General features: G+C 40.0%; 1 protein-coding gene across 5 annotated transcripts in view; it reads left to right on the top strand.

The window, feature by feature from the left end:
• SMARCAL1 (SWI/SNF related, matrix associated, actin dependent regulator of chromatin, subfamily a like 1) overlaps positions 1–23,560 on the top strand; it is a 35,367-nt gene extending 11,807 nt beyond the window's left edge. For 3 of the 5 annotated variants that reach the window (XM_042827320.1, XM_042827319.1, XM_042827321.1), the window contains exons 8-17: positions 1,027–1,185; positions 2,981–3,046; positions 10,493–10,633; positions 16,089–16,307; positions 17,106–17,176; positions 18,890–18,992; positions 20,070–20,252; positions 21,076–21,176; positions 22,716–22,812; positions 23,267–23,560. In XM_042827320.1, coding sequence (XP_042683254.1) covers positions 1,027–1,185; positions 2,981–3,046; positions 10,493–10,633; positions 16,089–16,307; positions 17,106–17,176; positions 18,890–18,992; positions 20,070–20,252; positions 21,076–21,176; positions 22,716–22,812; positions 23,267–23,467 — 1,341 coding nt within the window. In that variant the 3' untranslated portion in view covers positions 23,468–23,560. Of the gene's footprint in view, positions 1–1,026; positions 1,186–2,980; positions 3,047–10,492; positions 10,634–16,088; positions 16,308–17,105; positions 17,177–18,889; positions 18,993–20,069; positions 20,565–21,075; positions 21,177–22,715; positions 22,813–23,266 lie in introns of those variants that run through there. The other 2 variants (XM_042827322.1, XR_006170332.1) reach the window with 2 other exon arrangements.
• Positions 23,561–24,499: the final 939 nt, after the last annotated feature.

The raw sequence follows: 24,499 nt of genomic DNA, 5'->3' as shown, positions 1-24,499 counted from the left end.
TCTAGTCCAACCACAGTGCCCACTAAACCATGTTCCTAAGTGCAACATCCACTCTTTTCTCTTGATCCAAGGAAAGGGACTCTACCACTTCCCTGGATAAACGGAAGGGTGGGGCTTGGGGGACTGCCACAGGTGAAGGTGCTTGAGTCAGAGATGCCATTTCCCATCACCAGTCCTTGAATACATTCCTGTAGAGACCAGGTTGTGATTGCTAGAGCAATGTCAGCTCTCCTCTAGAGGGCAATGTCAGCAGGACTTAGATGTTGTAGAGGGGTTGGTGGTGTTGGGAATAGATTTACAAGGGAAATGGTGGGTGCTCAGTACTTAACAGATGTGTTTGCAGGAGGTTATCTTCCTGTGGTGTGTGGAGCATTTCAAGAGGCTGATTTGAATGACTTCCCACATGTTCATCTGCTGTCATACTGAAGCTAGTGCGGTGTCATTTTCATCTTTTTTGTGACTGGGAAGTGGTGGTATTTTTTTTCATTTTTGGTAGGCTTTTTAAGAAGGAGGAATAGTGGAAGTTTTTGTTGGTATGGATGTGCTGTACTTCATCATTGTGGAGTAAACATTGCTGTAGTGAGAGATGTTTACTGCTCAGAATGCTGTATTTCACAGCCTTTTGAGTGGGAAAATGATGAATTTCCCTGTCAACAGCGTTCATTGCATTCTCTGGCTACAAATACAGCAGGTAACACTGTCAGGAGGTTACACACATTTCTACTGCAGATCAGATTTCTTTTTCAGTAAGATGCAAGAATAAATCATTTTTGAGTCTTCCTATCGTGGAAGGTGGATTTGGCCTTACATCCTGAGTGCTGTTTTTGATCTTCCTATTACTAGCAGTGCTGACTTGTGAAGGCTGCTCACCCCTACTAAGCCCTCACCTGGTGTCTAATGGAGAGTGGGATTGTTCCTTGTTCTAAGCATCCATTAGGATGCTCTTTTATAAACTGTGGTGGGTTTGGGGATCTTTGCAGTGGATGTGAGCACAGTACTGCAATTAATCACTCTCTTCTCTTCCAGGCATTTCACAGGTGGCTTCCATCATTAAGACCAGGAAGCACTAATGTTATAGTGACTGGCAAAGACAGCCTAACAGCAAGTTTGATTAACATCATCAGCTTTGACCTCCTCAGCAAAATGGACAAGCAACTCAAGAGCACTTTCCAAGTAGTTATTATTGTAAGTAGTATGCTAGAGTTTTGAAGTTGATTATATACTGCAAATGGGGTATCTTTAGGATTGTACAGCAGAGAAGTGTAAGGCAGGCCATTTTTAGGACTGAAATTGTCTTAGAATTGTGACTGTGATTACAGCTTTGTGAGCAGAAACAGCAGAGTTCTCTGAAACCTTTTTGGTTCTTGTGGCTGTGTTTTCTCTTTTGCTGGTTAGGGAGCCTCACAGGTTTCAATGTGATTGGGTATGTTCCTTACAGGAGACTGAGGTGTTGTATGTGGTATGTCAATACAGTAGCTTTGGAATTATGTCATTTTATGGTAATTGGACTTGATGTTTGGTTTTAATGTTTATCCAACAAGCCAGATAACTTCTCAACACCGAGTATGTGGGTGAAGCATCAAGTAGTCTTCCTGTGTTTGAGTACCGCTGACAGTGTGCATTAAGCTTTCACTGATCACATGTATCACTACTGTTGTAAATGGTTTTGAAACTTATTTTTTCACCTTTTTGGGGGCTGTGGTAAAAGGTATTTTTCTAGATTTCACTTCTTAAAAATTCAAAACTCCTTATGTTTCAAATGCAGCTTTAAAGACTGTAAAGACTAGAAGTGTCTACATACCTTCTTACAAGTGTTTCACATTCTCAGCATGGTTTTCAGTGAAACAGATCCACCTGTCTTTCATGATTATGACACTTGGAACATAATAGCTCTTTTTTTTGTTTTGGTTTTTTTTTTTTCAGCGTTGTGTGGGAATATGGGAGTAGATGAGGTCTTTGGAGACCAAACTACTCATGAGGAAATTAATTTTATTTCCCTTAGCCCCCTTCTGTACAAGGCATTCAGAGTGGAAGTACGGGTTCTTGCTTTGTCTGGGCCGCTGCTTTCTGTAAAGAGAGTTGGGCTCTAGGGCTGCTGCATTGGAATCCCCTGAGCTGCAGATGTTCTGTGGCTTTGTATGTTCAGATTTGGACCCTGTATGTCTTTACAGATTTATGTAGTCCTACTGAAAGCTGAGCTTCTCTGCTTTTACATTCAGCATGCTTTCACTGACTGGGGCTATTCGTGTGGGTTATTTGTTAACTGGGAAGGAGAAGGCTGTACCCGAGAGACTGAGCAGTTGTACTAGGCGTGTACTAAGCATACATGGTTGCTTGCTCATCCACATGTGGAAACATGAGAATGTACCCTTGGAGGATGCCAATTATTTTTTGTGTCCAAATCTGCCTTGCTACAGCAGAAGAAGTGAAGGGTGTTTGGGGGTGACATCTCAAGTAGGAGGCTATTTTCCACCTGGTGAGCCCTATCAGCAGAGCAGTTGGATCCTAATTAGATTTCTTTTTTTTTTTTTCTTTTTTTTTTCTTTTTTTGTATTGTTTTCATTAACCTCTTTGTTTAGGGAAATAACAATGTATAGGCCTCCTGTGTTTGCTGCATTTAAAGGGGCATCAAGGTGGAAATTTGGGGCAAACAAGCATTGGTGGTAGAATCAATGTTCCTCTTTCTCCACCTATCTCTGTCCACTTCTTTTTACTAGCCTGTAGTCATTTGAGATTCATGGCCTTAAGGTTTGATTTCCATTCTGTTCAATTACAACTGTGGGTTTGAAGGTAGAAGCCTGGTACTCCCCATGCTGTCTTCCAGTTGAGATTTTGATGCGACTATCCCAGTACTTGGAATATCCTCTGGGATGGCAGGCTTGTAATATTAGATAGCTGAGAGCACTGAGAATTTGTTCTTTAGCCTGCAGTTGTAATGTGGATCAGAGCTATCTTCATTTTCATGCTGGTTTTGTTTCAGGATGAATCTCATTACCTAAAGAACATAAAAACTGCGAGATGCCGAGCTGCCATGGCTCTCCTTAAGGTACGTATGCTGAATGCCAAACCTCCTGCAGCTAAGGCCAGACTCCCCAAGCAGTGTTACTGTCTGAGCCAGCAGCTGATTTCTTCTGTGCTTGTGGAAGTCCATCACTGTTTCTTTAAGAGCAAAATTTATTTCTGACTTAATCACTAATTTCCATGCAATAAAAGAACTTCAGTACTGTATAATCAATGAATGTACAGATGTTATAATTATGAAATATACCAGAGTGTGGCTAAGCAGTTGTTGTACCAAAAGAGAATAGATAGAAAGCTTACTCGTATCCTGGGCTCACTATGAAACTCCAGAAGAGATCCTTCCCCACTGGTAGTCAGCTCTGAAGTGGGTCTAAGAGAGGTGGAGCCAGAGGTGGAGCAAGGCAAGTGACCCACAGAAGGGAAGAAATATTGAGCTGATGTCAGGAGTAATGTGAGTTTTTATATCTGCTTGTGGTCCTCTTCTGGGATCAAAGAGCTGAATTGTCTCTAGTAGCCTTTCAGAGATTAAAGGTAGCAGTAGTTTCCAGACACTGCAAAGTCTGTTCATTAGAACAAGGCAAATGCAGTTTTTTTTCTCAATAGCTATCAGTATTTGTATATAAAGAAAAGGTTTGATCCATGATGGCTTTACAGCAGTCAACTTTTATATGCAAGCTCTTTAATGGCAGGGCAGAGATGGTTGTCCTTAGTAACTTCATCATTCTCCTTAAATTCTCTCTTGTCTTCTCTTGGCTTTCCAAATCACTTTTAGTGATTTTTAGTGACAGTCCTTGAGTATTTGGAAACTAAGCAGGATGTGTGATTTTATTCATTTTGAAGTAGACCCAAAGGGGTGTACAGCCACGAGTGGCAGAAAATAACAACTTTTACCTCTTGATGCTCAAAAATTGGTCTCCTTTCCTACTTGTAGCTTTGTAAGGATCAGCTTGTCAGAATTATTTGCAGGCTATAAGATGTGAAAGATGGTACCTGTTATATAAAGGTTAATTGCCTGTATGAACTTAGTGCGAATTTATAGTTTTATGCTGTCACATCACTGGTCTTTAAAGCACTGAGATCTTGTGCTTTTCAAACTGAATTTTCAGTCAGGAGTTTCATATTTGCATCATGTGTTTTCTCATGTGTAAGAAGCATGCAGTAAGACAGGACCAGAACCTTTAGAGAACATTTTCTGCTATATGTTCACTTAAACTGTATTTTCCTGACTGTAATTTTTGCAGTAAGTGTTGTCTGTAATAGCCACTCATTTGCCCTCCTTGCTTTCCAACTTGTATTTTGCTCTAAATCTACTCCCTTTGGCAGCTTTGTCCTCAACTGCCCACTACTGGCATAGCACATTGTGGCAATTTTTTATTTGAAAGACCAACCAAGATATGAGGAGATTTCATCACCTGAACACTGTATGTAAAAATTACATTGTCACCTGTGTAGTAAATAGTAAATGGGGTAAAAATTGGAGTATTTTTTAGTATTTTACTAAATTTAGTATTGTAGATTATTGCATAAGATGAATGGATAGAGTTGCTGTTTATTGTTGCTAGAGATTTGAGAGCTGAAGATAACGTTCTTGCTTTTGCTTCCCTTGCATTTAAAAGGATTAGAGCAGTAATGAGTCTTTTGGAAGAAACCAGAAAAAGCTCTTTCCATAGGCAAGCTCTTGATAGGTGCAGTGCTTGTGGCACGTGAGTCCCTGCCTTAAAGTCACAGTACAAAGCCTTGTCAGTGCTGTAGCCAGAGCCTGTGGAGCCAAGTCGTGCTTAGAGTACTTTTTAAGCAGCTCTTGTTTGGCATTAAGCTGCTTTCAACTTCCTTAAATTGCTGTAGTTGTTTATATTTCCTATGAGGTTCCCAGTACCTTTAAGCATGACGGCTTAGCCTTGAACTGAACTTTGGGGACAGAAAAGAAAAGGAGTAAAAAAAACCCACAAGAAATGTTACTGTTGGTCCTTACTTGCTACAAAGAACTGAGTCCATAATGACACCAGACAGATGTAAATTAAAATATTTCTTAGCCTGAAATGTTTCTGTCCATTCTGTTGGTGCCTAATGGATTCTTTTTATCTTGGTAGAATCTGCTTCTGTGACTCCTCTGTTTGAATGATAAGGAAAATACAAAAATTGTTGTGGAGGCTTAGACAGAACTGCACAGTAACCAGATTATACATCAGCACATTCATAATAAAGATGACTTAGCTTGGATGTTAATTTTGAATCTGCCTTGTTAGACAGCCAGCTGAATCTCTAGCATCTGAAATATTTAACCTATGATTACAGCATTTAAAGTCTTGTTTTAGTTTTAATATCTGACCCTGATTGTTTTTCAAAAAGGTATTTTTAACTACCCAGTTGCAATTTGTCTTCCCCTCCTCTCTTGTCTGTATTGGAGAGCAAGTGTGGTACAGAATTGTCAAGCAGAGCCATGTAATAAACATGCGGCCTAAATCTGTTGGTTGGGGACTTCTTAACATTCTAAAAATATTTTAAAAACAAAGCACCAATGTTTATTTGTTTGTTTTTTTAGTGTGTAGTACTTAGTATCTTTTATGACATACTTAGTTGCTCACCCTGACAGAGGTAATGTTTTGCTTGAGGACAATGGGAAGTGTGACCTGAAGGACTTCTTAGTGTGCTTTTATACTCGCTAGATGTATGCAGTAACTATGCTTACTACCTTCTGAAGTACCTTAACAAATGCATAGGAATAAGGATAAAGACACAATGTGCCCAGTTTATTTTTATTGGGCAAAACTTTGAGAGAGGAACTTGCCTTTACAATATGATAGAATGAGCTGAAATAGTGACAGTAAAGTGTGTAGGCTGGATTTCTTACCCCCTTCACCTTCCTTGTGGATGTGCTTACTTTTGGGTGTGCAGACTTGTATGTGGGGGAGAATGATTCACCTGCCCACAAGGACTCAGGTGGCCAAGTCTGTACACAGCATGTGACCCTGCACAATTATGGAGGCAAATGGATTGAAAGCCATAGTGCAGAACTGTACTTCGATGCTTCGGCACATGGTAAAAACGCTGCTTTCAAGCTTAGCTAACTTTCATGCTGGTCAGTCTGTGCAAGTAACCGTGTGAGGTATGTCCCCTGCTTCAGCGTGTCTTGTAGCACTCGAGGGCTGGAAGTTCCTGTGTTCAAAGTGGCACTTTTGTCCTGTTTTCATGTATATCAAAGTGACATAGCCTCATACTGTTGGGCTTTGGTTGAGTCACTGTTTTCAGGCTTTATTTGTCCCAGTCCCTTACTGTCCCAGCCTGTTTGTCCTAGGTGGCTGCAGCAGACAGTCATAGGAATTTGTCACCTTGCTGTTCTCTTTAGTTTTCTGCTTGGGACTGAGTTGCTGTCCTGGGTGTATTGTTGATACCCTTTGTTCCCTTTACCTCTGTCCTGCATCTGCCTCCCAAGGTGTTACCTCTTCTTATTTTAGATTTATTTTAGATTTCTGCTTCTAAGGTTAGACTGACCCAGGAACATGAGTATTGAGGAGGCATGCTACCAGTAGACGTAAAACAACAAAGCCCCAGGTGAAGTGGAGGAAGAAGAAACAATGAAATGGAAGTTTTTCAGTGATCTGTAGAGGGATCTCTTGGGGACTTGGGTGAAAAGGATTCTACATTCTTCAGCTAGCTGAAAAGCTATATTGTCTTTTTTCTGTAATTGCGAAGCAATGGAAACTGAGAAAGGTCCCAGTGGAATATGGATGAGTGTTTCTGGAGGCATGAAGTAAGTTTTCAGTGAAGAGCTGAGTTAGAAACTGAGAAATGCATAGTAGTATTTAATCAAATATTCTGGTGGCATAAAATGGGCTTATTTTTGTTGTTTTCTCTATGGGCTCCTTTCCACAACATTTGGGTAATATTACTCATGAAATTTTTCTTACTGAGCTGCTATGCAGGTTAATAACATAATGCACATCCTGATATGTACAAGGTTAAAGTTCTTTGTTTCATTTACTTATGTCCAAATACATTGGGTAGCTGGAATCTGATACTCTGCGTGCTTCTTTCAATAAAGTGGTGCTTAATAATAATAAAGGGAATTAGGCCAATGTTGAAGGTAGAAGGTAAGGAGGCAACAGAAAAATCTCTCTGTAGGAAATAAATAGCTGCTATCTTTAGGCATTACAAATCTATATGGATTGGATAAAGAAACCTTTCCTTGTCACCTGCTGTGAGGAAGAATGTTGTATTGAAATCAGAGAAGCTGATTCTCCAGGTGGGGAAGTAATTTGGTTCAGTGGGAGCTGTTTGTCACCGTGTGGGAGAAGTTCTCTGTCTGGATGTCATTTAATAGTAGAGAAAAGCATTTATATTTTTTGGAATGACCACATCATCTTACAAAATGCAGCACACTGACCCAAGTACAGAAATAGACTCCCCAAAACAGCTGCAACATTTTCCCTTTATCAAATTTCCATTCTACTACATTTATTATCCCCATTACATTATGGCCGCTCTCAGATTTCTAATTTCACAGGATAATGCGTTCTTAGCTAAGCAGTTCAAAACGACAAAGTAAGCAAAAACTGGGGACACAAGTAATTATATAGCCAGAATCAGCCAAACTTTTTAAAGTGTAAGTCTGTTAGCATATGGCAGAGCTCATGCTGTGAAATTCATTTACAATAGAGGCAGTCATTGTATGTTAATGAGGCTCTTTGTGTGTTGAGCTTTGTGGCATAACACTCCACACCACCCCCTAGCAACTCCCCCATCCAGTCAGTTGGGTGCTGAGTTTGAAACTCTGAAGTGCCGTCAGGCTTAATAAATTATTCAACTTTCAAAAGTAATTTTTGTAAGTGTTATCGCAGCTGCGGAAATTATTCTTGCTGGTGTCTTGTGTGTGCCACAGTGCCACAATTGTTTTATGTTACTCAGGTCTACAGACTGGTCAAGCCATCATCAGATTTGCTTGAAGCAATTTCATAGGAAAGTAGCTGTAAGAATTGTCTCAAGGACAGATGAGAGAAAGAGAGAGAGGAGGAAGTACTTCTGGTCAAGATTATTCTTCATGCCTGCATGATGACTAGTGGCTGAAGTTATTTGTTCTATGTGGAGATGCATAGAAATTGATGACGGTTCTGGTTTTTTTTTTTTTGTTTTTTTTTTTGCTGAAGAGTCCATGTTCATCACTGTGATCGTATTTTCTGTGTTGTTATTCCATATTGTTCTTATATATCTTGGACAAAAAAGGGTAAACTCTCACTTTTTGACATTAGAGAAGGTTTCTTGAGAAATGAGAGTAAGCAGTGATCAGCAGAGACTTCTCTGCAGGATTCGCAGGAGCAAATCCTTATTGGCACGTATTCAAAATGAGTTGCCACTAGTAAAAGATCTGTGAATCGAAGACATTTCTGTCACCCAGAATTTAAGTCTTCAACACTTGAAACCTTGTCTGCCTAGGATTTTTTTTTCCCCTTTCCCTTGGGCTCCTTCTATTACGGTTCTTAATACTGAAAGGGATTCTTGGATAATGAGTCAGACCACCTGTGTTCTACACCATTTTCTGAAATTAACTTCTTCAAGTTCTTCACAGCTGTTGCTTAAGTAATATGGGTTGTTTGTTTTCTTTAAGTTGTTTTTTTTTAGTTCTCCTGATTTTTAAAATGGTTAATTGTAGATGTATCACAACCCTTGGTAAGTGCTTGCAGTGATTAGATTTCTGTTCAAAAATAAGACGCAAACAAAGAAGAAACAGCTGGGACATGGTTAGAATTCACGTGACCTGTAGCTACTGAACACCCCCTTTTGATACTAATTCTGAGATTAGAGAAGGAGCAAGGAGACCAACCAAGTGTTGTAACTACCAGGGAATTAGCATAGCCTTGTCTTGTGTAGCTCCTGAGGAGCACCGTCCATGGAGGAAGAGCCTGGAGAGTGGTATAACTTTCAACACAGATGGTTTTATGTTGTATTGAGTATGTTCCTGGTCTGTGTACGCATTGCTTGGAAATGTCCCAGCTGTGCTGTTCCCTCCCATTCATCTTGACCTTGATATGCTCTCTGTGCAAGCATGTAGTCGTGCGACCTCCATGTTGTCTTTTTTCCCAGCCCTGACTGTCACCCTTCCCTCTTTTGAGTAGTGTAGGGATCTCTGTCTTGTGAGAACTTACACCTTTCTGATAGGTCAAAAGGTTAGATACCTCTTCTTACTCAGTGTGATAAATGTCCTGCTTTTTTTTTTTTTAAGATATGTGAGAATTGTGCGATCCTATTGGTCGTCACATTTCCTTCTGATCTGTTCAACAGAGGGGGAAGGCAAGTTCCACCTTGGTTACAACCTGTATATAAATATCTGATAAAGTCCTGAAATTAATTTCCGTTAGCTGATCTGTGAACTTTTTTTTTCCCCATCATATTTGGTTGGTGAGTTGATGAATCATCTTGAATAGATTTGGATGACTGGTAGATCTCAGTGAAATGATAAAAGAATTTCATTTTCTTTTTCATTTAAATATGAATGAGCTGCTGGTACAGATGTCACTCAAGAATCTTTTTGTTATTTTAATGAACCTGCTTTAAACTATGCAGGAAATTACAAGGCATTTGTAATTTAACTACTATATGTGAATTTACAGCAGTAGAAATTCATTGCTCTCATCTAATAATAGAATTGGATAACACTGAATATAAGAGGGTAGAAATGCATTTTGGAGGCTTTTATGTCTACAGTATAATTATTTTTTTCCTCACATTTTGTGAGCACCTACTTCAGATTACTGCGTGGGTTCTTTTTGTTTGTCTACCCCTCACTCCTGTATCCAATAGAAAGCAGTTGTTTTTTGTTTTTTTGTTGTGTTTTTTTTTTTTAAGTGATTTCTTATTGATTACTTCATGCATCCAGCAAGCTGTGCGTAAACACAGAATGACTGCTAGGTGGGCAGCCTTTTTCAGGCAGCATCATCTTTCTCTCCTTCCTAGTTGAATTAACAAGAAAATGCCCTAAAAACATGGAAAAAGTCTACTTCTGTAGATCTCTTCTGCTTTTGTGAGCAAGACAGTTTGTTTGTGGCTTGTTGTGGCAGATTTATTACAAGAGAATTTATTTTGGAGGTGAGGTGTACCTGAGAGGAGTGTGTGTCATGCTCCTGTGACATCCTAATGCCAGATGAAATGTTGAGCCAGACATAAGGTATTAACGCGTCTTGCGCGTAAATGCCAATTCAGAAAGAACTGTCATAAAAATTGATGTCCTCTTCCAGCATGCGCATGATGAACAAGAAATTATACAGTTTGTCCTGCCTCCTAGAAGTTTTAAGCACTGTCCTTGGGAGCCTTCTGAAAGTAAGGGCCGAAAGCATCTTTGGAAAGTGAGACATTTCTCTATGTATGACGATAGGACAGCGGCCCTGAGGCTTAATACTGGGGCCAGGGATGACCTCAGTGCACGTGTCATCTGTGTTGTCAGCTGTATGATAAGGGATGTCCCATTTTGCTTTTCTAGGCTGCGAGGAGAGTGATCTTACTTTCAGGAACCCCTGCCATGTCGCGGCCTGCAGAGCTCTACACACAGATTGCAGCTGTCCAGCCGGGTTTCTTTCCACAGTTCCACACCTTTGGGCTCCGCTACTGTGATGCAAAGAAGGTACTTCATAGGGATGGTGGGGAGATGATGAAGTTGGACTCTCCAAACAGCATTTTATTTTATTGTTTTTTTTTTTGTTTGTTTTGTTTCAATTGGAGTGTTTCTTTCTTGCCGTTCTTTCACTTTCTGATATTACTTTTTGAGAAGGTCTTGCTCTGCAGTGGTATTTTGAAAGCTCTCAACCTTAGAAGCTGTAGGTACTGCAAATTGAAAGTAGCCCTGAGATAAAGAGGCAGTGAGGCAAGAGACAAGAGGCTTCTTGTCAAGTTCTGCCCTGGAAGAGCATGGAAATAAAAAGCTAAAAGCCGAAGTGGCCTTAGCTTGTGGGTTAAGAGATTGTTCTGACAAGAACTTGCTAAGAGTTTTAAGTGGATACAGTGTGGTCATTTTAAGTAGCTGCAGGATTGAGCTAATTGATTAAAAAACAATTTATTGTCTTCTTTAGTGACCATTTTAACAGTGTAAGGCTTCTTTTTATCATCTTACACTTAACATACATTTTAACAATGTAATGCCTCCAAGTAAAATGAAGTTATAAAAAAAATAAGAAAAAAAAAAAAAAAGAATTGCAGTCCATCTATTTATTCTATTCTCTGCCAACTTATGAAATTGATGTTTTCCCCAGCATACTCTGAAGACAAAGTAACTTATCCCTCACTGCTACTCTCAGTGGTTTTAGCACAGTTACTGAGTACAACCACTGCAAGAATTTGGCTTTGCAGCAAGTTAGTTCTTGCAGCTATGATGGTGGGACTCTGACTTGATCTTGATGTACAAGAAACTCAGCTGGCTTTGTAATCTCTCAGGCTGTGTTGCTTCTGCCTGTTAACAGCAAGGTTCTGGAATCTCTTGTGTTGGTTGCATAGACTGAGTTCTTGTTTGGAACAAGACCCTTCTAATCTGGTTTGCTCTCCAGCTTCTCCAGGACAAGGATGTAGCAGTTATAGTAGCTTGGCAGTGTGAGAAAGGACACATACTGCATAAAATTGCTCTCTCTGCTTTAACTCAAGTAAGACATTCTTGTGCCTCATCTTGTCTAAGACTGGGCAATAACTTAATGTCAGCAGATTGGTTGGGAATGCCAAATAACCATGTATACACTCAAAAATATTTACAGAAGAATGAAAATCATCAGTGCATGCCATAAAAAGTTTTATCTATTTGTAGGGCACTGATGCTGTGCTTACTGATTTTTTTTTTTATTTTTTTCTTTTTGGTGTAGCTAATGTATGCTAAGTTTGCATCAGGAAGATGCAGTCCCATCAGAAGCTGACAAGTCCATTTTCCTTAGATCTGAATGTCCACTTCAGCTTTTGTATCTAGCTTAGTGCTGTTCTATGTTTGTCCAGATGTACAAGATAGATGTGCAGTTCATTGGCTTTGGTACTGATTATACTGATATCATTGATTTAAAGTAAGACCATTTAATGTGCAGAATCACAGATACAGACATGAGTTCTAGAAGATAACAGCATTAATGTTTGCAAAGCACTGCTTTCCTGGCAGATGATGGAAACTTCTTATTTCTTCATCCATTGTAGGAGTTGTATGGATGAAGAGCGCAGAGGGAGGGAGAGGGCAGCTATTCTGCTGAGTTACATTATCTTTGCTGAGAGATTCCTGTCTGAACAGTGTCCAGCATGCTTTCTAGAGGGAAATGAAGAGATGTAGTTTAATCTTACTGGCTTTCTGCAGTAAAAAGGAAAGTTGGATTGTGAGTCTAAATAAGTCTGGAGTTTCATAAACCCTTTGAGGGTAAAGTTCTGCATGACTTGCTGTTACTTCAATTACAAGGCATATGGACCTCAGGTAAGATGTGTAATTGGATAAAAGAAATAAAATTGTTCTGCACAGTTCAGGTTGCAGCAATGTATTCTGTATAAATGAGTTTTCAGCCCACAGTGAAACTCGATGTGTGGGTCACAGTCTGTATCAGTTGCTCTTCAAAGCCTCTGTAGGGTTTGTAGTACAATTTCATTTCCTTTTGACCCATCTCTACCAGACAGTTGAACATTACTGGTGCTCTCCTGGGATGTTTTGCTACAGTCAGTGTCAATAAATTATAGAGTGAACCTAGGAAGAATTCGCTTATTTAGAGCACAAGTGGGGCTGCTGAAAATGAAGGGATGTGGATAGTAGCCAAGTTAAAAATAGGACTACTGCATATTGAGTTGCCTTAGATCCTCTCAGCTATGAGTAAACTGAAAGGTACTTTGGTGATTGTCGTGTGTCCCTCACATTTATTTTTGCAGCTCTAACATAAGATTGTGTTGAGTTGCAACCTCTCCAAACAACTGTTGTGGTACTTTTGCAGTCATTATTCAAATAGGTGCTGCTTTTTGTCCTGAAAGTGGCTGCACTATAAGGGGAGGTGGAATGGAATCGCACAGAATCAGAGAGGTTTTGCAAAGCTGTTGGAGATCTGTCAGAATGAAAGGTGCTGTGTAAAAATGTTTTGGTGTTAGTAATAAATCTGATTAAGGAATAACTGACAAACCTGTGTACCGTTCAATTTTAAACTAAAACCTGACAACTTTCCATTTGAAGAGAATAGATTACTTAACAGAAAATTGCAGGTACCTGGCAGATGTGATTAGAAGAGATATGAAAGTTTGTCATCTTGTAATTCAGCCTCCCAGCATCAATACTCTCAAAAATGTAGCAAGTGAAATGTCACCTGTATATTTACAAAACAGCACAGGTCTGTTTCTCGTAATATGTGCTGCAAATTCATTTTTCCAACTCGGTGATGTTGGCAAATATTAAATAATTTCTGTCTGAGCACATGCTCTGAATTTGTGAGAGTTTGGCAGCTTCTGCTAACAGTGTATTAAGTTTACTGACTCATGTAAAATGCTGTAACACTTTAAGAAAATCACAGATGCATTTGTTCTGGAACGCTATGGATCAAAGCCAGATGTGTATCTTGGCAAAATAAATATCCCTCTTTTTTTCCCCCCTCTTTTTGATAGTAATATACAATAAAACTTATTTTAATAATTCCAAGAATAATTATCTATCATGAACTAGGTACAACACAAAACTAGTATGCTTTTTTGTTTGCAGGTTGTTCCAGCAACACAACTGCCATAAATGAAAGACAGTTATCTGAAAATTCCATTCTGCCAGTATATACTTCTTAACATGACAGTAGATATTGTACTGGCTCTGTTTCTACCTTGTTCTTCCAGTCATGATGATGTTAGTCTTCTGAAGTGAATTGTACTATGTGAATTTAAAACATATATATCACTTGTCCATGATTCCAAAAGTGGAAGGTGTGCTGTGTAAATAGAATGTGGCAGCCTGCGTAGAGCATCCAGGTTGTGTAGAAGGTCTTGTTCAGCTGCTCACTCAGCATTGATCCCTGTTCATTCCCTGTCAGAGCACTGAGCAGTGTGACCAAGCTGGATGCAGCACCAGGTCCTTCTTGGCTCTGCACATCTATTCCGCTGAGTCAGAATCCTTAAGCAGTGCAGAAGGAGGGCACAGAGACTTGGGGCTGAGCACTGTTAGCTGTACTGCAGCATGTCTAAAGCTAATGAACCTAGCTGGACTTGAGCCAGCTTTCCAGGGTCCCAAGGGAGTTGCATTGCATCCCTGGTTTCAGGGAAGCAGAGCAGTAATACCCATGGTGGCATGTGGAGGCTTGGCTTAGATCCAAGTGGGTTTATTACCTCTGGCTATATACCACTGGGCTGTTTTAAGAGCCAGAAATCTTTACAGGACTTAGTCTGGTTCTGTATGTATGGTTTGAATTATTTCCAGCTTTAATGAACCTACTACAGATAATCAGAAAGTACCATAATTACATAGGAATACATTAAGTCAAATGAGTTTTAATGGTGGCTACAGGTGCCAGAATCTGTAGTTAGTTAATGGTTCTCATCACTGCAGTATGGCAGTAGAATTACAGATTGTCCTGTGATGTCCCAACCTCAAATAAGAATACTTGCTTTAATATGTGAAAGAGGTCTTAATTGCCTGTGACCTGTCTGATTCCTCCCCTTTCTGTCTCATAACCTGTTCTTGTCCCTCTTCCATCAAAGCACCATTTGTTAATGCAGTAAGTGATGTGGTTAACCTCATGTCTAATTCTGTTACTTTTGTCTCCTCCGTTCTACAAGAAGATAGAGGGTGCAGTGAGTGCTGCAGAGCTTTTTCCTATTTTATTTCAAATACTGCTTTGCAGCAGATTTCTCTTGGGGAAGGCAACTAAAGGGAATATGGATTTTTTTTTCAAGTTAAATCTATTTTAGCAGTTAAGGTGATACAATGAGAATAGAGCAGCAGATTAAAGGGGTTGGTGCTGAGGTACCTCACATCTGTTACAGGGAATTCAGGAGATATATATATATATGCATAAGGGTTGCTTTGAATTGTTGGAGGATCAGAGTTTATATTTGTGGTGGAATTTGGTGACACTGTCAGCAAGACTTGAAATTGGAGCTGAGGAAGATCCTCTTTGCCAGCGTTTGTTTTCCAGATTACTGTAGCTTTAATTCATATATATATATATATATATATATATTTGTGAAACTTCAGCAAAGAAACAAAAAAAGATCTCTTTATCCTTTACACCATTCTAAGAACCTTATTGGTCTCCTGTCTGAATACAAGTTGTTGAAAGGTGCTTCATTTGGAAAGTGTAATGGTTGGCATCTTGGCGTCCCCAGAGAAAAATGAGTGATTGTGAGGTTACTGGTAGGAGAAATTATGAACTGAGATGAACTGAACAGATAGATGATGTCTGTGTGTAGGGTGCTGGAGGATAGGGCAGGTTCAGAGGCTAGTGCTTAAAAGTGGATTAAATGAAGGATTTCTTTAGAAGAGCTTTGAAGTGATAATGCTTTGACAAGACAATACTTTAATGATGTATTTTGGACCAAAATTTATTTATGATTTGCTCAAGTCTGAGCCAAAAGCTATAATGGCAGAGCCAAGAGACAGGTCATGGTGGAAAGCAGGCAGTTTTTACTTACCATTTACTAAGTATGTCAGACAAGTTTAATGTGTCTGTGAAGGCATTTGGTTAAGGATGCTTGTGATCATGCTGCTGGAGATGTTTGTCTTTCTCTCTGCTTAGAGCTGAGGTAAATTCATATATACAGAACTGCACTGAGTTTTGTAGGCCTGCCCAAAGCAACAAGAGTAGAAACACTCAGTAGGGTGAGGGTAAATACCAAGGCATGTGAGAGGGATCCCTATCTTTTTCCATAATCCTATTTCCCTGTACCTTCCTGAATACTCGTGGATAGGAGAAAGGGAAGTTGATGAGTAACCTTCTCTTGGATTAGTTTACCACCATATTTCCCACATCTCTTTTCCTAGTAATCATTAAGTTCTTAGCTCCAGGGAAACCGGATAAAGCTTATTCCACTGCTGGATCACCTGTAGAACAGAAGCATCAGTCTCTTGCAAGTGTGACCCTGATAACTGCTTTGATCTTTCCCAGACGCCGTGGGGTTGGGACTACTCTGGATCATCCAACTTAGCTGAACTGAAAATTTTGCTGGAAGAGTCCATCATGATCCGACGTCTTAAATCAGATGTGCTATCCCAGCTTCCAGCAAAGCAACGCAAAATGGTTGTGGTAGCTCCTGAAGGCATTAATGCAAAGACCAAAGCTATGTTGGCAGCTGAAGCTAAGAAAATGGCCAAAGGATATGAAAGTGTAAGTCAGAACTGATTTTTGTGATGAGCCATTGGTATTTCAGGTGCCTTTATTTTTCAGATTAGAACTCTTCTTTGGTTAAATTGAATTAAAAATCAGTGAAAAATCTGTCCTGTGTTCCAATGAAAGTTAGAGCTGCACCCCGTGTGAAGAGGCACAGTGGAAGGCTGCTGAAGGCACAGTTGGAAAGTAATGTACACCACAAAACAATTTTTTTTTTCCCTTTAAAATGGTATACTTTATCCTTTCTGTGTCAAATATTATTTCTCTCTTTCTTCTTGTTAGTCCTTTCTAATTATCGTTTATGCCTCTTTTGCATCTGTCTACTCTTCTGTCTTGCCATGTAATCCCATTCAGACTATAAACACAGCCTTACTGAAGATGAGTTGTAGAACACAGAAGTAGCCAAAAAAGTGAAGACTCTTTTTGGAGTTTTTTTTTCTACTTTGGCTAGCAAATAAGTTTCTAACACAGTTCTGTAATAACCTGGGAGTTGTTCTTTGTCATTTTAGTTGGGAAGTGCTTTATCAGCTAAAACTGCATTTGTGATATGCTTGTCATGCTACTTGTAGGAGTTGAGTAGGAGGTAGGTAGGGAGGTGTCAGAAGAATGAGTTTGGCTATGTGCTGTGCGCAGTGGTGAGTAGACTTCCCCATCAAATCTCCTTTTGTTTTATATTATTAGGTTTACTTTTTTTAGCGAAGTGTATACAAACTACAGCAGCCAACCTAGATCTGTAAGCAAGAAAGGAGAGAAGGCATTACTGGGACTCACATTTGTTTTTCTTTCTCTCTGCAGAAACAACAGGAGAAGGAAGCTCTTCTCCTTTTCTACAACAGAACAGCAGAAGCTAAAATCCACTCAGTCATGTAAGCTGCATGTCACTGCTTCATTCTTGCCTAGTAAAATGTGTTTTTCTGCTGAGAACAGGAAAATGGTGCCTTAGAGATAACAATGTAGGGACAGGAAGAATAGCCTCAAGCTAGCTTAAAAAAATTGATTTTAATTACAGTGCACTAAAGGTTTCCTTCTCTTGGCATTCCTAGGATTGAGTTTTCTGATTTCATTCCAGATATGGATCTAAACAGTGTCATTTGAACCACTGAAAATTATTTGATGTTTGGGACTTGGATTAGATTCCCTGCTCCAGACCCTGTTTCAGTTTATGGGGAGGTGGAGCAATGAAACTAAAAGTATCCACAGAATTTGAGAAGTCAAATACCGCAGTAGTACTGCAGCAGGAGCCCTGAGTCAGAAAGCTTATGAGATGGACTGAGCTTTAGTTGTACCATTCTCCAAGGGTGTCGCAGCCCCTACTGAAGTTCTTTGCTCTTCCACAGAGCTCATGTTGGACCTCAGTAGCAAGTGTTTTTTCTCACAGATGACCTTCTAGATGTCCTTCAGTGCCTTGTAAATCCTTTTCATCCTTATTCTTTCTTCTGGGACTGTGAAGAAGTTGCTGTAGTTCATTTTGACTTTTTAATTAGTGTGCTGGTAACATGAAAACTTTTCCTCAACCCTTTGAATGTAATGACCAGCTGAAGTGCACTGTGTGATTCCACAGTCTCAGACCTTGCTGCCTGTTTGGCACAGAATTGCACTTCAGAGTCCCAACTCTTGCAGAGTGGTTTTCTTCTTTTGTGTTACTGAACAGTTTCTTCCTTTTATATTCAGTTGCAAATTTGAACTGAATAAACCATGTTGTGCTGTTTACCTGACTGCAAATACTAAGAGGTATAGCAGCTTGTCCACTTCCTTTTCTGATATTTAGTAGCATTTAAAGTATTACTTCATGTAAGATGCAAATGTACAGTTCCATCTATCTAATGATCACTAGCACCTTCTGTGTCTTACCCCTCATGACTGTGTTGTCCATGGCTGCTCTGCAGTTATTGAAAAAACAGCCATTTTGTAACTGGATAAATGGGGATTCACTTTGATACTTGTTTTGCTTAAAATCCAGCAGATTTTAAGCAAATCCAGATTTTTTTCTTAAATGATATTATCATGTAATTGGGATCTGAACATCACGGAATTCAGTGAGCTGTCTGAAAAATGTTGATCCATCTTAATACATTGATGGAAATCTTGTTTGGTGTTTTCTGCCAGTTGCTGCTGATCTAAGCTCTGTTGTGTTTAGCAAAGAACTTGACATTCTTTGTCTAGAACAACTATTTATTATTCTGTAGAAGATAGGGAATTTTGATCATCTGTGATTGAGCACAAGTCAGAAATACAGAAAGACAGATTGTCAAAAAGCATAAGTACTTTCCACTTGATTGGTTTGGGATGCCATAAGTCAAGTAGGATATATTAAATTGATTCTCAATGATAAACAAGCATAGATGTGGGCAGCTGTCCAGCTGATGTGAAGAAAATGAATGGATTTTTTTCTTCAATCTGTAGGAGACTTGTCTTGTTATTTGCATCTTGCAGCAACAATTTATGCTAACTTAGCTTCTAGTTTCTGTTGGGTAAAAAGTTGATTTGAAATTTGTTTTGAGCAGTGCCTGTATTCTGTCAGCAGATAATTGAGAACATGTGGTTTTTTGTTTTGTTTTTTTTCCTCCTCTTTAATATAGAGAATACATCTTGGAGTTACTAGAAAGTGGGAAAGATAAATTCCTGGTGTTTGCTCATCATAAAGTAATGCTGGATGCAATAGTTGAAGAGCTGGAGAAGAAAGTAAGTAACGCCTGAATTTTCCCAAATTTATCACTATTGCAGCTTCAAAGCCGTTTAAGAGCTCCCCAGAGTTAAGGCTAGTCATCTATTTTATGAAAGATATGGACAGAGATCATTTGTACTTGCTGTGTGTCTGAGCATGCCCTTCTCCAAGGGAGCTGAGCAGAGCATCATGAGATGCACTCTGAATTAGCTGAGTGGCTTTTGTTGTTTTTTGCTGACCTTCATTGTCTGCCCCGGACCTAGGAAATTTCTGGAGTAGAATTAACCTAAATTTCTGGAGTAGAATTAACCTGTGTGGCCATTTCTGCTTTTTCATCCAAGCTTTCCTCAGAGAGGGAAAAGGTAACAGTCCAAGCCCAACTATGGCTGCCTTCCTTTGTACTATAGTACTCTTATGGTACAGAACCCTTGTACCTGGGCAATAATTTCTCTTACTTCAAAAATGCTGGCACTAATTATTCATAGAGATTTCTATGGGCATTCCTACAGAGTTCTTGGTCATGCTGGGGCAGTGTGAATGATGACTTAAGTTATTATTCTTAGCTTTAAAATACAATGGCAGCGATGACTTTGCCTTTGTGGCAGCATTCTCCAGCAGAGCAAGGAGGCTGAACCCTTAATTTATAGCCCTGTATCATCCAAGTAAAAACTTGGATGTCTCTCCTGATGCTACCAGGATCTCATCTCATCTCCTTTTGTAAGCAGAGGAAGACTTAAGGAGGTTGGCAAGGTTGTAGCTGTTGTAGCACATGCATACATACAGCATTCATCTTTTTGTTAAGCCGTTTCCCTTTCTGCTGTACTTGAGTTCCCAGTTGGGTTGATGTTCTTCCTGTTGCTCAGGGCTGAGAGGGGAGCAATGGACACAGAAGCAAGCCAAGCATTGTTAGCAGGGGAGAAATATGTTATGTGTTGAGCTATAGTGCCTTAAAATTTGAGAGGCCTTTGAAAAAGACAATAGTTGCGATTTTTACTTCCCTGGTTCTGGTACAGAAGGGAAGTAGAATCCACTAAAATGTGGAAGATGAATGCAGAAAAGACTGCTAAGTAGGATCTTTCTCTGCTTTTTCTCAGCATTTCGACTACATCCGCATTGATGGCTCTACACCGTCAGCTGAACGGCAGTCTTTGTGCCAGAAGTTCCAGTTCTCAGAGAAACAAGCTGTGGCCGTTCTGTCCCTCACTGCTGCAAACATGGGCCTGACGCTGTCTGCTGCGGACCTGGTGGTGTTCGCAGAGCTCTTCTGGAATCCAGGGGTACAAATCCTGGAGGGGATGGGTGCTGGATGCTGCCTGGAGAGCTCTTGGGGAGGAGATGTGAGGACAGGAAACTTTCTTTAGGGTTTTTCTGTTATCTCTCAGGTGGCTTCAAACACCTTGGTTGTTCAAACACCTTGGGCTTGAACCATTGTGGCTGGTTACACTGTTTGCTGGCTGGAGAACATAGCATGAAAGGGAAACATGCTGCTGTTTCTTGACAACTCTCAACAGCTCCCTCAGCTCAGCCAAGATCTGAATGAGTCCATCATCAATGCTGACTCCACACTTCGCTTTGAAAGTGGAGGGAATGTAGGTTTTCCTGGTTTGTTTATCCAGTTCCCTTAATCTCAGCCACATTTGTACAGCTTTTCATCTGACAACAAACACCTAGAAACAAGGGCTCTGTATTTCAAGTATCATCTCAGTTTATTACCAGTGTAATTGACAGAGAGTGAATGCAGGCTGTGGACAACACAAGTTGCACCCCATACTGTATGCAGTTCAAGCATCTCTCTCCATTACTGTATACTCAGTCTTACGGGAGTGAGTCCTACATCCCTCAGCCCCAGATTACTGAAATTCAGTAGGAGGAGAGGATTTAGGGCATCTTTTGAAAAATGTTTGGTGTCTTTTAGTCAACCTGATGCAGTAGGTGACTTTTTGTCTTTAGTCTGTGTTGAAGGATGCAGAAGTTAATGGGATCTGGATAACAAGTAGTCACAGTGCAGAAGGAAGGGAGTCTTCCTGTTCATTGTTGTTTGTTGTTCCTTAGATGTTGGAGCTTTCAATTGATTTTTCTTTGTAATGTTTTTGATGCAAGGTTTTGATCCAAGCAGAAGACCGGGCGCATCGAATTGGACAGACCAGCTCTGTTAATGTCCACTACTTGGTGGCTAGAGGCACAGCAGACGACTTCTTATGGTAGGAAGTGGAGAGTGTCTCCTTGGTTGTCCTGCTGCCTAATTTCAGTGTGTCACATGTGACACAGAAGTTGCTTAATATTAGTGTTGGTCTCCACAGTCTGCAAGGGGAGAAGCACCAATTGCTAGCCAGGGCTGCAGTGAAATGGTGAGTCAGCACAGTGTCACAGTGGCTACAACTAAGTGGGTGATACAAAGGAGGAATACAAGTAGTTATCTGGCAAAGAAGGGGCTGCTGAGGAAAAAATCTGGGAAGGGTGATGCATCTAAAACCTTCACAGCTTCCAAGACAAAGTTTCTCACATACAGTGCAGAGGGTTCTGATGCAGGGGTACTGTAACGTGTTGAGTATGTTCCAGTGAACCCACCAGGTACTGGAGATGGGATGTGAGTCAGTTGTGAGTATTGTGCATCAAGTCTGAGGAGCAGTCTGGCTGGTTGGGGAGCACTTGGACAGGGGGTGTAGAGGATGACTGCACTGTTGCTTTTGTCTTGCTCTTCAGTAAGCCCTTTGATAGAGATTAAAGAAATGCTCCTGATCCATTTCTGAGTAAATAGGGTCTGAGTTGTCACTGCAGCCCTTAAGGCTAGGGAATCTGACATCATGGAGTAGTGGAGAATCTGAGGAATCCTTTCTGCTGCAAAGGAACTGACCTGCAAATGACCAAAATAAATTATCCACCAGCTGGTTCATTTTAAGTCCACAATTACTTCTTTATTACCTCATTTAAAGGAACAAGTGGGGTAAATGAACTTGTCCAGTTTCTAGAATATCATGATGGCAAATAATTATAACCCTACAATGCAGGGATCTGGAAACTGATGCATTGCCCACGTTTCACAGAAATATAATGACAGTAATTCTGCCTGTATTGTGAAATGCTGTCTATGTAGTCATTAATGCTTAGCTGGAAGGAAATGTGGCTCTTCAAAGACGGATACTGTCATCATTTTTAAAGGCAAGAAAAAGAACAAAAAGACAAAGATATTTGGTGTTTGTTGTGGAGATGCTGCTGGAACTTCACTGGACATTTTGACCCAGCAGCGGATTCTTCTGGAGTGCAATGGGAGATACCCCAGAAATGCTTATCTGGCTGTTGACAGGCATTATACTGCTGCTTGCCTTGGAGACTCAACACGTAGGCTATTCAGGTTCCCTTTAACTGCATCTTCTTATTCTGACTTCATACCATCAGTGTCACTACAGCCAACTACTTTTCCTCCTGAATATGCAACTCCTCCAAGTATTAATGACCTGAAATCACATCCTCTTATTTGTCACTTACTTAAATTGGACTGACACTTTCATCAATTAATTGATATCCCAAGGCAGCATACAACAATCATAAGCAAGAGAACACAGATGAAAAAGCTAACAAGCTTTGGTAGAAAAGCCATCTTTACATTCCTGCTACATCTATATTTTTTTCTTTTTTTTTTTTATCTACACGTACTAAATGACTAAGCATCCTTCTCATTGGGCCGCAGAATCTTGCATGTTATTTTCTTCCTTCCAGTAATAACTGTTTATCTCTTCTAGGCCAATGATTCAAGAGAAAATAAAAGTGCTGGGAGAAGCAGGGCTTTCAGAAACCAATTTCTCCAATACAGCTGAATCTACTAATTACTATCCTAAGGTAACTGACCTGAAAAAATGTTGCTGGTCCCCAGGAGAGGCTGAATGGGTTTTGGCTTGTGTACATCTAGATTGGTGTGTAATTGGTAGGCTGACCTTACACCTGTTCTGCCTTCAATATCACGGAACAGGATGTCCAACTCCTATTGAATCATTGTCTTTATTTACTTTCCATAGAGTTTGCATCCTTTCTTTTCCTCTCATTAAAGACATAGCAGTATTTTGAATATTTACCTTTTGTTGACAGAAAGTAATGACATACGACCTTGTGTAGAGTTCAGATTCAGATAGATCTTGAATCACCCAAGTAAAGCCAATCCCTTCTGGGCTTGAATTCTGTTTTGGGTAGTAAAGCTGGGAAGGAACTAGAAATGTGAGATTATACTTCGGTTGTTTCTCACTATGGTTTTTATATGACAATGCATATACATCTTCTGTCTGTTCTAATTTCTCAGCCGGATCCAAAGCAGAAGACCATTTATGAACTTTTCCAGAGGACCTTCTCTGACAGCAAAGACGATACTGATGTTGCACTTTTGGAAGCAGCTGATGCTTGTTGTGAGTTTGACTCTGACAGTGCTTTTCAAGATGCAGAAGAGAGGTGTTCAGTGAGTTCCCTCAAAAAGCGGCGTACCGAGGAGTTTATTAAAGAGTAACACAGCAAAAGTGGCTGATGTATATTTTTAATTAAAAAAAAATCAGGTATTATTTTTGAGTTTTCAGAAATAAAATACTTCAAATTTTCTGTATCTGTAGTGCATTTCATCTCGAAGGATGACAGCATGACAGATGAGCACTGCACACTTGACAGCCTGCTGGTCTTGCAGTCTTGCCTTTGCTGATGACTGAGTGGACATGGGAAGGTAGCATGCTGCTTTGTTTTGGCAACTCAGCTTCCACAGTTGTTTTATTTATAAAACAGATAACTCCTGTCTGTCCGCATGGAAGAGCTCTTCTGAGAATTAGTGTATCAGCAACTGCAGAGTGCTTTCAACAGTCATCTCCAAAAAGCTTAGCGTGTATTATGAGGAGTTGGTTCACAGGCAGAATTTTGTTCTTATGTGAGTCATGCACAAACTAGCTCTCATATTCAGTTTGGCAGAGAGCAGAAAAGAAATAGGGATACAGACAGCAGTTCTTGATATTTTCTGCAGGTGAGCAAGAGGAAGGAGAGCCCCAGAAATTTTGGCAATACCTTGAAACCAAGCACTGTTAACGGCCTACTAGCAAGCGTGTTGCCCGTTAGGCACATATTTGCCTGAGCATGTTTGTCTCTGGCCTCATCCTCCAAATCTTAGGACCTGCTCCACAGCACTTGCTTGTCTCAGTGAAGGGTGAAGCCTGTGCTTACTGACAGAGATTAAGCTTGGCTACTCGGGAAGGAGTGTGTGTGCATGTGTGTTTTCTTTTAGGCTCAAGACTTAATTCCACAGATGAGAGTGAGGAGAGGGGATCATGATGGAACTGTTCAATTTTTTGTAGGAAGTTGATTCTGGATTGAGTAACTTAAATAAAAAGTTGTTTTAACTCACGGTTCCCAAGCTTTAAGTATTTTTTCTGTATTAGAATTTCATCTTGCATTTGAACCTAAAGCTTAGAACACATGATGCAGTGAGAATATTAGTAGGGTTGTTTTGTTGATTTTATATATATATTTACAGTGGATAGAAGTGATGCTTCTTTTTGTG

The sequence above is a fragment of the Centrocercus urophasianus genome, unplaced genomic scaffold (assembly GCF_019232065.1).
Source record: "Centrocercus urophasianus isolate 14NV4802_14NV808 unplaced genomic scaffold, USGS_Curo_1.0 seq_28, whole genome shotgun sequence".
NCBI classification, from domain to species: domain Eukaryota; kingdom Metazoa; phylum Chordata; class Aves; order Galliformes; family Phasianidae; genus Centrocercus; species Centrocercus urophasianus.
The sequence above is the reverse complement of the archived record's forward strand: the minus strand, read 5'-3'. Positions and strand labels throughout refer to the sequence as shown.